The sequence below is a fragment of the Haliotis cracherodii genome, unplaced genomic scaffold (genome assembly GCF_022045235.1).
Source record: "Haliotis cracherodii isolate W230 unplaced genomic scaffold, xgHalCrac1.p SCAF_3, whole genome shotgun sequence".
Classification (NCBI taxonomy): Eukaryota; Metazoa; Mollusca; class Gastropoda; order Lepetellida; family Haliotidae; genus Haliotis; species Haliotis cracherodii.
In genome coordinates, this window is record NW_027266286.1 from 20,906,281 (window position 1) to 20,920,458 (window position 14,178).

The window sequence follows — 14,178 nt, forward strand, 5'->3', positions numbered from 1 at the left end:
TATTTCTTTTTTGAAGTTTGAAATCAAGTACAATTGGGAACTTCCAAATGCAAAAAAAGAAAGCTGCCATTGTATTAAGCCTTTGAAAGGCATTTAGAAGTGATACACAAAAGGAAGAGAATTTATGGATGTCAACTTCTTCATTATGAGGAACAAAACGTTTCGGAGTATATGCTTACTTCTTTGTCAGGTGAATGCTATTATGTTGTTGTGGATATTTCATACATCCTCAGCGCCATGGACTATTAAGGTATATATGTGTTCTGTGGCAGTTTTCTTTTGCTGAGATCAAAATTTACAAATCAAAGTGGTAATGAAGTGAAGATATGGGAGAGATATCGAATCAGACTATAAAACTTGATTCAAATTAGATTGAATATCATCCCAAAATGTGTTACTAAACAGTTACCATGGTTACACATGCCTACATTCCTGTTCTCTGAGCATGTCATTACAGAGCAGTTCACAGGCACATTTTACATCGTCAAGACAACTAAATGTACTACTCTAAACAATGAGCTTTGATGAGATTTAACGTAATGTTACATATGAGTTAAATAAGTTTAAATACCGAAAATGAAATACTGTATTCGACATAATAAGCGCCCAGGGCGCTCTCAAAGTTAGACATAGGGGGCTCTTATTAGAATATTATTTTGGAGAAAAATAACAAAGTTGAAATATCGTAAATTGCATGGTTTATGCTGACAGCCCAAAATGTTACATACGCCAGATATATTTTTCCAGAATTTAATTTCCCATAATTAAGAATGAATATAAGACACATATTATACACAAATAAAGTAAGTCCTGTGTACATTGATCAATCGGAAGGGGTGCTAATTGGGATTGTTCACTAGCCAATATATTAGCAAATATCGCCGAGGGCGCTTATTACATCGAATACAGTAGATGTTTAAGTTCATCTACAATCATCTACAAGATCTGTCAATTCCAATCTCATTAAAATCAGATCTTAGTTTTCGCTACCGCTAAACAAAGATCTGAGGACATCCCATTACGGGTCACGTCAAAACGACCTTTCACGAACTTTGACCGACCAATGAAATGACTGACAAGAAATCAGTTCAGAAGGCAGTTTTCTCAAGCTTTACGACACTAGTTTCAAACTGGCGACTACGCTTTGAACTCGGTTGAAAATTTTAAAACTGATAAAAAGAACATTCTGGAATAGCGTATAGATATAGATTGTATGGATATAATCATAAAACCCGGAACTGCCGTTCCAAATACCCTCTGTTAAATATTTTGAGGTTGCATGATTAGAAAACACATTCCAACTGTCACTTTCATGATCTGGTTAGCGATGCTCTGATTGGTTGGATGAAAGGTCGTTTTGACGTGATCCTTAATGGGATGTCCTCAGATCATTTTTCAGCAATAGCGAGAACTAAGATAGGATTTTAATGAGATTGTGTCAATTCTTCAGTAAGTCACACCACTGTCTTAGAAGCCAGAGGACATCAGCTTGTTCAGAGAGCAGCGTTAATGACTAACAGTAATGTTTATGACTGTGACATCACCTTAATAACTTGTGTTGTTTTGGGCATGATTGTCCCAGAGCTTGGTATGACAGCAATAGGTTTATCTCCACTGTATTTGATCTTGAACTCTCCAGCCTTGGATCCATGATTGTGGAGAGTAATCTCCCTTGCAACAACCTTACTGTTTGCCACAATATTCCCGAAGTCCACTTGTTTTCCTATTTCCAAAACAGGCTGGGAAGGGTATCTGCAAAACCAAAATCCAAATGTCCCATTGTTCAATGCTAACCTGTGCAAATGAACACCACTCAGAGGACTCTGATACTGACCACCATAAAAACACATCTAAAAGTACAGCCTTCCAGAGGCATTAACAAGGGCAACTTTGAAAAAAAAACATTCAAAAGAATATATTGTTTCAAAGCACAGATTTTACTTATTCGTTGGTAATTCAAGTCTGTTAATAAATTTTCCATAAGATTCAAATACTTTCATTTAAGTTTCAAATATTTCTCAAATAACCTATTGAAATACATGTTAGTAAAAGGGGGACTTCTGGTGCCTATTTCGTTTTACATCTAGATGTTATAATTAATGACGATGTAAAACTCAGATTTGTGTAATAATTTTAGCATATTTATCAAGTGATTGACATAATCATACATTTTCAGTTGACAGACCAAGTGAGTTTTGAGTGACTTGAATTAGCTGGGACTGCCAACTGGCCTGGGCGTGGTCTCCCTTTAAGCCCTGAGTGAATCTTGAAGCATGTGTTCTTCAAAGACACAAAAATTCTTACGCATGTACAGGTATTTCTATGACATCTCCATCCACTGTGACAACAATCCTATCTGTGATCTCCTCGACCTCGTTGATTTCATACTCCACCACAGCAGCCACACATAGCCCCGGTGCGACAGCTTTCTCTGGGTTCTTCACTTTCAAGTTGAAGTGCTAAAAATACATTATTTCTCTTTTGTTTCAACAGGTGACCTGTATTCCAAATGTTAACTGAGCAACAAATACATGAAGTAATAACAACAACAACGACAACAATAAGTAAACACTGCTGACACCTAAAATAGTCATATATCGGCAACTTACAATGACTACCACGTATAGGTGCATGCTCAAAGCACATTACATTTACAGTTAACGTATCGAAGTGTAATCAAAATGCATTCTCAGCTACCCATTCTGTGCTAAATGTGCTAACGCTTGAGTCTACAAGCCTGAATTTCATTTTCAGTAGATTTGATGTTATCATAAGAAGTATAACAAGCTGTGGTCGCTAGTCCAACAGAAGTTTTCAAAGGTTTCAGACTAGCTTGCTGTATACAACCCACATTGCCTGTTAGACATGAAAAAAATTCATTATTATTGCAAACAAAACATAAAAACTGGTGGATAATTGAATTTTTGAAAATTACTCACAGCTCCCGACTACTTTGGCTCATTTGATGAATTATCATTCTATATAACACCTACATAACATTGTTCGTTTATTTAATTGGCTGGTACTAATATTATAAAACAGGTTAAATACTTGGGAACTCATCAAAATAAACTTAATATACATCTCTGCGTATGCCCTGGTTTTATTCTAAAATTAACTCTGAAAGAAATCAGGTCGAAATAAGTCACATCATAAACACAGCTGATACAAAATGAACGATTTGAAGTTCCAAACTCAAGTGACATGACACGACGTCAATTGTCTGTATGCATTTTCCTATACAAATATACTTCCAAAGACAATACTTACCTTGCTCTTGGGTCCATAATATCGAATGTTTTTGCTATCTTTGCTGACGTTTTTCACTGTTATGTTTAATTGATAAACAGTGTTTGCTTCGGTATCATAAAATTCCAGTGATGGGGGTGTGATGCGGACTCCTGATATGTCACCCTCCATCTTTGATACTGTTCCTTGATACTATATTTGTTTGGAATTCATCTATATTTTGCAGCGCCCACTAATTGAAAGGTTTGAGTCCCGGGGCGCCATATTGTTTGGTGGTTGCCTGGATTCTGCATAGACTCGTTTTAACAACCGCTCTTCGTATTCAGTTTTCAATTCATTTACTCGATTTTATTGAACTCGCGTCAACAATAATGCTTTAAAAATTCTTTATTATATTAATTCCGCCCTTTCAAAGGATATGTTTGGAACTTATTGCAATAAAAAAGATTCGAAGGCAATGTCAATAGTATTCGAACAGGCGTTGCTAAGCAACCCGCCATATTGGGAGTATACAAACAAGGGTCCCACTCGGAAAGTGACAGAAGTGTCAAGATGGGAGTGGATTATTACAGTATTCTCGGGCTGACGCGAAGTGCAAGCGACGGTGATATAAAGAAACAGTAAGTTGAAGAACCCCAGTGCATTCGTGGTAAAATAGATGATTAAATCCAGTGTTAGAAGTCAGCACATACAAAATATGTTTCAAAATAAGTTGACAAATTAATATTTGCCTCTACGAAACTGCAGCTTTCTTTATTACGTTGCTTTGGTGTGTAGGCCCATAGCTGTCTAGAATTAAGTCACTGTAATTGTTATAGTGAATACTTCAAAGTTGTCAATTAGATATTAGTAATACATTTGGTTGTTAGGGTTGTCGGCATAACTAGGTACGATGTTTTGTTGTATGAAATATTACAATCAATAACAAAAATTACAAAGAATCATATAATATTCATCTGAGGTAAAGGACTTGCTCACAGACCATCTCTATAAGCTCGAAATATTGACCTATTTCGCTCATTTTAGACATATTTATGTACTTCATATGCCCTGTATCATTATCTGAAGAGGCATTCATCATGTCGGACATTCAAAGCTTGCATTGTTAACAAGAAAAAGATGGTTGTCAGCATTTAGAATATGTCTGATAATATTCATACCAATGGCCGGCCAAATTACCGACCATTTTCATTTATTAATACTCAAGTTCCAATTATTTAGGCTATTGACCTGTGTTTCATGCACTGTCTTAGTACAGAATTATATAAGATAGCTACGCGATAAATCACAAAGAACAATGGGGAAGGAAGCATGGATTATTTCATGATATAGCATTGCTCTGTCATGACGTAATTGTGGAGATTTGAACATGATTCGCAATTGATGACGTAAATTTGATGAAGTTATTTTTGAGTGGGGGGTGTCTAGTGAGTTGTTCCCCGTAGATGTAGCTGGGCAATGTAGGTAAACAATCACATCCCAAAGTGGGAGACATATGACAATCAGTATTGGGAGAAAAGGTGCAAATAATCAACGTGCAAATTATAAGAATATGCGAGAAAGACCAATTTTATCCACCCTGTTCATAATATGGACTTGTCCGACTTTGCTGAGGTCAGATTCTATCCAGGGAGTCATCATCATTTAAATATGGGTAAATATTTTTAATATTGTAAATTTTATTAGCATATGATTAGGATGATATTGATATCTCAAGTAAGAAATAAATGACTCGTGGCTGTTGTTTATCATACAATAAACAGCTCCCACTTGTCGTTTATTTGTTAAATAATGCATGTACCAAATAACTAGCCACATATAGCTTGTCTCCAGTGTTGCAACCCTAAAATACTTATCACATCAATAACAGTGGTTAACAAGAAAACCTTGCTTTGAGAAATTGGGCCCAGGGTTCTGCCACATACACTGATTATGGTGGTTGTCGACTAACAGTGCAGCCATTTAAAATCTCCCTCTCATTCTTGTAGCAGAATGCCTGACATAAATGCTGCAATTCATAAAAAATATACTCAAGGTCTTTCTGAAATAAACCATGTACATTAGGGCTGGGACGGGTAACTCGGGTACTCGGGTCGGGTGGGTCCTGAGTAGGACCCAGGTACCCACATGACTGCCCAGACCCGTGGTTAGTCACATGACATACTGTTTAATGACATTAACTATAAAACTCAATGGTTACACAAAACATTTCTTTCTCACTATGCAGGCATTCGTTCTGACTTTTATATGTTCGAGTAAGGATAAAGCATCTATCAACTTCAGTGTGTACATGATCAGATCGTTTTATACATTTAAAACAATTCCCATTCGGACATTTTGTACCCAACTCTTGAGACTTATATCCGGTGAGGGCAGGGTAATAGGATGTCGGGTACCCGGGTAGTAAATTTGGACTCCTCCCAGCCCTAATGTACATATTATAGGACATTTCAGGCTAAACCAAATATAAAAAACACACTTTGAGTAAATTGACTTCATGTGTACTTCCCATGAACTTAATAAGCCCCCTGCTATTACAAATAAATATGGTGCCAAGAGGACTCATTTAAAACTGAACAACATTTATAGTGATCTTTTAATACAATTATCTATGATTTTTGGTTGTTTTCTTTCTAGCTCCCCCCCTTAAACATGTACAATGTCACCAGTAGAACTTGGGCACTAGCCCTGTCTGCAAGCTGGCATTAGTCTGAAGCCTCCAACACAGTAAATCTTTTTACTTTATTAGGCTCAGTTAATACTTGTCATTAAATCAAGACAAAAATCTACTGAAACATCAAGTAAACTTGCTATTCGTAAGAGGCGACTAACAGAATCAAGTGGTCAGGCTCGCTGACTTGGTTGATGCATGTCAACGTATCCCAATTGCGTAGACCGATGCTCATGATGTCAATCACTGCATTGACTGTCCCACATTGATTATTTATTGACCGCCTTCACATAGATTGAATATTGCTGAGCGGGGCATTGAACAAACAAACAAACATAAAGTGACATTAATCTCTACTGAGTAATCATGGTTTGTAAATCCGGAATATTTTTATTCCAGATGGTATCAGTGGAAGCACTTTTGTCTTGATTCACATCGTTTCACAGTATTTATGTATAATACTGAAAAAGAATTTGTCAATCTAAATTTCAGTTTCCGGAAATTATCGTTGAAATATCATCCAGAAAAGAATACTAATGACCAGAATGCATCAGACAAGTTCAAGCAAGTTGCGGAGGCGTATGATGTGCTCTCGGATCGTAAGTTGAATTTTAGTTATTGTAAAGACAATTACACATTCAATGCAAAAAACAACTATGGTTACATATTACATCATTTTTTTTAATATGGGCGGCATGGGTGGCCCAGTCGTCTAAGGCGCCGTGATTCACTGTGCAGAGTTGCGTCCCTTGGTCACGCCAGAAACCCATGCTTGGTTCACATTCCGGTTCACCCCGATTATGTTTCTAGGTTTGTCGGCACCATACCCGGGCTCGTGGGTTTCATCGATGTGCTAAATGTCTTAGACATGCATCACTTCAGGCTTTCCTCCCACATTAAGATGCTTGGCCGTGATATAACTGGAAAACAGTTAAAAGCGGCATTAAACCCAAGTCACTTACTCATTCACTCTTGTAATAAGTGATGGACACGTCCAGGCATACACGTCAGGGGAATGACATAATGCCTTCTCTGTATGGATGTCAAAAGTGTCAACCTAACTAATATGAAGAGTAGGTGAATGTTGTTTTCTGCCCCTATCAGCAATATTACAGCTGTTTCATGATGGCCTGAACACAAACGAGTCTCCACCTGGCAATCTAGTGGTTGAAACCATGAGCAATAACCCATGTCATCAGGTTACCATTATACACAACTGACTAATGTGAGTGCATGTATTGGGTTTAACACCATGGGAATGGTATTTCAGTCCTGTCAAGTCATGTCAGCCTTGAAACAGGATTTTTGGCACATCTAAAAGAATTGGATAGAAAAGTTTCCATGATTGATGGCGCGGTCGGGTAGCCTTGTGGTTAAAGCGTTTGCTCGTCACGCGGAAGACCCGGGTTTGATTCCCGACATGGGTACAATGTGTGAAGCCCATTCTGGTGTCCCCAGTCGTGATATTGCATGAATATTGCTAAAAGCGGCGTAAAACCATACTCACTCACTCATGATTGAGTCGTTCATTTAAGATGTTTATGATTGAATCACAGGACTTAACATAATAATTAAATAATAAATATGCATAAATTTTGCTGAAATGTCCTGTGATTGAATGTAGAGCAGTGATGATGACCACTGTTTCCGTTTGTAGCTCGCAAAAGAGCTACGTATGATCAGTTCGGTGAGGAGGGACTGAAGAACGGCGTTCCGTCTGGCAGTGGGGAGGCCGGAGCGTGGACCCAGGGCTACACCTTCCATGGCAATTCTGAAAAAGTCTTCCGAGACTTCTTTGGGGGAGACAACCCATTCCAAGGTGAGCAGTACCAGTCAGTATGTAGATTCACAAGTGACTGTTTGATCGAAATATTGCATTCTATATGCAAAAGTAGTGGGAGTTTTGTGAGAGAAAAAACAAATGAATATGTTTAACATGTTTAAGAAAAAAATTTCAAAAGTGCAAAAAGACTAAATGCAGTCTGTGTCAAAAACTGTTGAAACTGCCAGCCCTATCATGTATCTTAGCATCATTTGTAGTAGATTTTATGATGACTGTATACAGTGTTATTAGCTGAGCTTATAAGACAGAACAGAATTTTACTAGACTCGGGCTCTGTCTAGTGGTTTAAGTTGCAGACAGTAAAAGTTGTTTATTTTCTGTTGTTTATGCTTAGGCACCACCTGTTTCAGAGGCTGAATAAAGATTTGGATTGTTTTGCAATGTTAATGGTCTTTTCCTGAGTTCATGAAGTTAACAAATAACACAATCTTCGAACAAAATTTGATTGAAAGCATTTTTATTCAAGGGCCACTACACTTCAGTTGCTTCTATGGAAACCTTGTTCAGGAAAAAAACAAAACAAGACATGATTTGTACTCGTTGATGTAAACTTGGTCACAGTGAATCTTGTTGACACTTAATTACAAAAATGATAATTACAAAAATCATTAGAAACTTAGAAGATAAGAATAATTAAAATCATTTATTGAAAGAAGGGTGAGAAGAAAAAAATATGTTAAATAGTTATCTATTTATAAAAATGATAAAGAATTACATATACTTGCATCTACATCCAGTTGCTGATGCCCTCATGGTAGAGCCAGTCGTGAGTGTAACCCCAGTCATTAGTGGGACTAGAATCTCATTAACACTCTGCATAGCGACCGTATTGATCATCAAACTCATCATTTAGACGCAATATGAGCTTCACCCTAAATTTTTAAACAGATTCAGCCTGAATTTGGCACAGCGTGTTATTGTGTATGAATAATTAAGATTTAATTGTTAAGCTGACTTTCTGTGGTCATGGAATGCAATGATTAACAACTTGTATATGAGGGTCTCGAGTTTCTCAATAACAATTCCTTTCCTCATTTAGTTTTCAAATATTTACAAATCTGTGATAAGTAACACTGTCTCACGGAACACAGAACATGCAGAAAATTGGAAATGTAAAATCAATATGAAACAATCAAAATAGATAATATAAAATGTGAAATGTTTCTCCCGACATCCATTACACCTGTGTAGAGCCTCAACTTAATTTGCTGCAAGTTTCTCAGACAGATCATTATTATTAAACAACATGCAAGTGATCACTGCCTCATTACTCCTCGGACCGCAGCTCTCCATGGAACGGCTACACCTATCCTAGATACCATTGTTATTTACTAATGTATCCTGTCTCCATCATGCAGAATTCTACGATCGTGTTGATGGAGACCTCAGCATGGGCTTTGGAGGCCTCCAAGGTCGAGGTCGCAAGAAGCAAGATCCACCAATCGAGCGCGACCTGTACCTATCACTGGAAGAGGTGTTCCATGGCTGCACGAAGAAGATGAAAATATCTCGGAGGGTAGGTTTGGTGTATGAGATCTGTGAGAAATGTCTGCCCCAACGTCAGTCATGGCTCATTATGAGAGCAATTCTGTTACATGTAGTTTAAATCTGTCACTGGAGGAGGTGTTCTTTGGATGTACCAAGAAAATGAAAATATCCCGACAGGTAGGATTGATTGTATACTTGACATTTACTGATTCATCACAATTTGTAAATTTTATTTCATTGAATTTTATTCTCCACTTCATATTTCACCTTTTATGGAGTCAATATATAAATTATAAGAGCTTGAATGAATATCTGGGGTTGTGTGTGTGTGTTTAAACAAAGTTTCCATGGCAACACTGGATAATACAATTTTTTGTCAGAATTTGTTTCAATGGTTTAAAAATGAACTTAATGTTGAACATAATAATGTCATGCATATTTTGTATTTTTTTATTTACTTATTTTTGTGTCATTTCATTTAAAAGCATATTTCCTTTAAAAAAATATATATAAATAACTAAGACAGAATTTGATGTATATTACATGAGCAAGAATGTTAATCAATTAACTCACTGCTGTTTGCTAACCCTTGTAATATCATGTTACATTTAGTTAACAATAACCTCTCCCTGGGATAGCAAATGCCACCACTGACTGGTGTATTAGGCTGTGATTGTACAATGCTAGGGAGCATCAATTATTCAGATATGTTGGGTGAGGTTGACTTCCTGATTGATTGAGATGGGAACAGATCAGGTAATCATCTCTCATCAGTCAGGTCAGTCTGACAATCAGCTCACTGTCCTATTGAAGTACTGTTCTCAGTATATTATATATGACCTTGTAGATTTGATGATTTCCCAATTTCATTATAAAACAGGGTTTGGCATATGGAATTTAAAAAATTAACAAGACCACAGATAAATCACTGGTCCAAGCAGTATGTTTGTAGACCTTGGCACATCGTCAGATTAAACATTACCCGTACATCTACATTTTGTTTCGGAAACATTTTGGCAATTTAACCTCTTCTATTCAGTTATGAGTTTTTCATTTCAAAGTTTCAACTAGTCTGTTGGATTGCCTTACATTTTGAAATTTTGAAATTAGGGGGCATGGGTGGCCCAGTCGTCTAAGGCGCAACGATTCACTGTGCAGAGTTGCGTCCCTTGGGCACGTCAGAAACCTATGATTGTGGGTTCGAATCCCGGTTCGCCCCGATTATTTTTCTAGGTTTGTTAGCACCATACCCGTGCTCATGGGTTTCACCAAAGTGGTAAACATCTGAGACCTGCATCACTTGGGGCTTTCCTCCCACATTAACGCAGCGATATAACTGGAATACTGTTAAAAGCGGCGTTAAACCAAACTCACTCATTTTATAATTACTGGTCCTGATTAATGTTTTGTGAAATCTAATAAATCATCATTAATGTTCGAGGTGTATTGTCGTCTCAAATGTCCTACAGTTCTAAGATAATATTTGAAGGATGATTAAGAACACATACCTGAACCATACATGTTCAAAGATATCTGTGATACATGTGTGTGTAGGAAGAAGGGGGGAGGGGGTTTCACAGTTGACCTAAAGTCTTTTCCTCATTGGAGTCAATATTGGGAATGCTGTTTTACTGTTTGGAAAATGTAAATGCATTGGCTTGAGTCACTGGTCCATAGCCAGGGTTTAGAAACATTCTTTCTGCATAGTAAACACTGGTAACATTAGTCCACATACGAGAGGTGGGGTGACATGGGGTTTTACGTCACATCCAAGATTATTACGCTTACATGGCAATGTGCATGTGCGTGCGTGCATGCGTGAGCCTGCTTATACTTGTCTGGAATGACGTAGATTTATAGTGCTTGCCCACTGAGATACCATGCCACAGTTTAACATGAATACCCCACTCAAACACAGTATACTGACTCCGAGCCCACCAGTCCTTGTCTTAGCCTCTTAATGCTGAGCACCAGGCAGTTTTTGTCCACTAGTCCTTATAATGATGACATATAGCAAAACCCTTAAAATGGGCCAATTTCTACTAGTCCTTAGGATACCTTTACTATTGGGCAGTTTGGTAAGGACTATAGGACTAGTGCCAATTTCTAACCCTGGACATGATGAACAAATAGAGTACATGGTTAGGTTCAAGACAGTTCAGGCATCATTTGCGTGTGCCAGGAGAGCCGGAGTTGACACTAAGTGTGGATCTGTTGTCCCTAGGTGATGAACGAAGATGGCCACACCTCCAGCATCAGGGACAAAATCCTCACCATCACCGTGAAGCGGGGATGGAAGCCGGGTACCAGAATCACCTTCCCCCAGGAGGGGGACCAGGGACCCAACAATGTGCCAGGTGGGTCCACGACATCAGCCAGGTCTCCTCCATAGCCAGTGCTGATAACTGAACATCTCCATGTACATAGTGGAGAGCATGGTCCTGTGCTGCCAGTAGAGCTGGACGGGTAACTCGGGTACTCGGGTTGGGTGGGTACTGAGTAGGACCCGGGTACCCACAGGACTACCCGGACCCGTGGTTAGCCACATGATATATTGTTTCATGACAAAAATTCACTCTATTTTTCATTTCTTCAGGACTATGAACATGTTCCTTCTGACTTATATATGTTTGAACAAAGCTAAAACCAGTCAACTTCAGACCACATCGTTTTATACGTGTATCTAAATACATTCTGCCAGGGCTACTGTCAAATTCCCAATCGGACATATTTTACCTATCTCTTGACACCAACAGCAGGTACCCTAGTAGGGTCGGGTAATAGGGATGTGGGTATCCGGGTAGGGTCGGGTAATAGGGGTGTGGGTACCCGGGTAGTAAATTTGGACTCGTCCTAGCTACTAGTACACCAGCATTAGGATGAACAAAATAATAGCCTTGGTTCTCAGGCACCGCCCGCAACATCATAAAGTCTGCTGCACGTTTCGTTTTTATTTCCATTTAAACAAAAATCAAAGAGATCCTAATACTTAAAAACTATGCAAAATAACTTCCCTTTACATGTGCACTGCGCACCTCGTGTTTTGGTCATGGCGCAAATAGGTGTTTGTATGCTTGTTTGTGCAGGGTACACAACTGTGTATTTGGTTACATACTAGTGTGATCAGGCCCAAAACTAAAAGAAACACCACCCACACGAAATATATTTTCAAAAGTTATAGCCTGAGAACCAATTCCCAGACAGCCTAGCTCAGGCTCATGCTGTTGACCATTTGTTTGCTTGATCCAGATTTCATTGTTGATATGACATTGTGATATGGCTGGAACGTTGCAGCATACAACAGCATTCAACTGTCAACCGGATATGACTTGACTTAACTTTAACTTCCTGCTTTTCTTCCAGCCGATATAGTTTTCATCGTGAAAGACAAGCCCCATCCTCGTTTCCGTCGTGAGGGTATCAACCTGATCCACACAGCTAAAGTGCCTCTGGGGAAAGCCCTGACTGGCTGCTCAGTGGAGATCCACACTCTGGACGAGAGAATCCTCCACATTCCTATCAATGACATTGTCAAGTAAGTCCACTGTCCAATGTTTCTGGCTGTTCTGGATAATGAGATCTTATCCTCCTACCATAGTGATGGTATCTCTACTCTATCCGACAATAGCTGTAGTACCAAGATCACTTTTGGAAACAACCCTAGACTAATTGTAAGATAATTTTTCTGTTTATGGTTATAAATATTGACAATTTCATCAAATATGTTGGGTAATATTTTCATTATGCTCATAATGTCTGTATACTTGGAGACACACCCACCTAGGAAGGAAATGATATGTTTTATATGTCTGTTTCAGACCGGGCTACAAAAAAGTAGTTCCAGACGAGGGCATGCCCATCTCAACAGACCCATCAGAGCGTGGGGATCTCATCATAGACTTTGACATAGTGTTTCCCCAGTCTCTCACACCCGACAAGAAGGATCTGGTCAAGGCTGCGCTCTTACACTAAACATGTCACGTTCATGGGTGGGAAAGAGTTTTATTAAAGAAATACATTAATTGAAGTCATGAAGTCATCTACTAAACATGTAAATTCGGTTTCAACTAAGTTATACAAACAATACCATTTCCTGTTTTGGATGTGCTGTGTCACAGTGATGGAAGCAACATGTCTTGAACAACTTTCCAAAACATTCTCAGTATACATGTTCCTGTTTGATATGTAGATTTATTTTTACTGTACATACTCCAACATTTGTAAATAAAAACCTTGAGATACCTATCAATATTTAATGTTGTAAATTTTTCTTAAATTGCTGAATTTACAGACACTCCTTACACTGTACCCATTGATGCTGCATATATCCCTTACAATATACAGTGCTCCACAGATGCTGCATACGCCCATTCACTGTACAGCTGTGCTCAACAGATGCTGCATACACCCATACACTGTACAGCTGTGCTCAACAGATGCTGCATACACCCATTCACTGTACAGCTGTGCTCAACAGATGCTGCATACACCCATACACTGTACAGCTGTGCTCAACAGATGCTGCATATGCTGTACAGTGGTGCTCCACAGATGCTGCATACGCCCATACACTGTACAGCGGTGCTCCACAGATGCTGCATACGCTGTACAGTGGTGCTCTACAGATGCTGCATACACTGTACAGCTGTGCTCAACAGATGCTGCATACAACCATACACTGTACAGCTGTGCTCAACAGATGCTGCATACACCCATACACTGTACAGCTGTGCTCAACAGATGCTGCATATGCTGTACAGTGGTGCTCCACAGATGCTGCATACGCCCATACACTGTACAGCGGTGCTCCACAGATGCTGCATACGCCCATACACTGTACAGCTGTGCTCCACAGATGCTGCATATGCTGTACAGTGGTGCTCAACAGATGCTGCATACACCCATACACTGTACAGTGGTGCTCTAC

At 38.8% G+C, this 14,178-nt stretch overlaps 2 protein-coding genes across 2 annotated transcripts in view; one reads left to right on the forward strand and one right to left on the reverse strand.

Annotated features, from left to right (window-relative positions):
- Positions 1-3,514, reverse strand: part of LOC139473714 (cilia and flagella-associated protein 47-like) — a 75,973-nt gene extending 72,459 nt beyond the window's left edge. The window contains exons 1-3 of the mRNA XM_071256433.1: positions 3,271-3,514; positions 2,305-2,459; positions 1,545-1,752 (exon numbers count right to left, since the gene is read on the reverse strand). Of these exons, the coding sequence (XP_071112534.1) occupies positions 1,545-1,752; positions 2,305-2,459; positions 3,271-3,420 (513 nt within the window). The 5' untranslated portion in view covers positions 3,421-3,514. The remainder of the gene's footprint in view (positions 1-1,544; positions 1,753-2,304; positions 2,460-3,270) is intronic.
- Positions 3,515-3,741: 227 nt separating this feature from the next.
- LOC139474313 (dnaJ homolog subfamily B member 13-like) lies at positions 3,742-13,489 on the forward strand. Its single transcript, XM_071257272.1, has 7 exons — positions 3,742-3,869; positions 6,413-6,519; positions 7,578-7,739; positions 9,122-9,279; positions 11,476-11,608; positions 12,615-12,786; positions 13,070-13,489. Exons 1-7 carry the CDS (start codon positions 3,802-3,804, stop codon positions 13,221-13,223), a joined length of 954 nt encoding a protein of 317 aa, XP_071113373.1. The 5' UTR covers positions 3,742-3,801; the 3' UTR covers positions 13,224-13,489.
- Positions 13,490-14,178: the final 689 nt, after the last annotated feature.

Coding starts and splice junctions, on each gene's coding strand:
- LOC139474313 (XM_071257272.1), top strand. CDS start 3,802: ATGGGAGTGGATTATTACAGTATTCTCGGGCTGACGCGAAGTGCAAGC. Junction 9,280..11,475: donor AGATGAAAATATCTCGGAGG/GTAGGTTTGGTG, acceptor TGTTGTCCCTAG/GTGATGAACGAAGATGGCCA. Junction 12,787..13,069: donor CCTATCAATGACATTGTCAA/GTAAGTCCACTG, acceptor TGTCTGTTTCAG/ACCGGGCTACAAAAAAGTAG.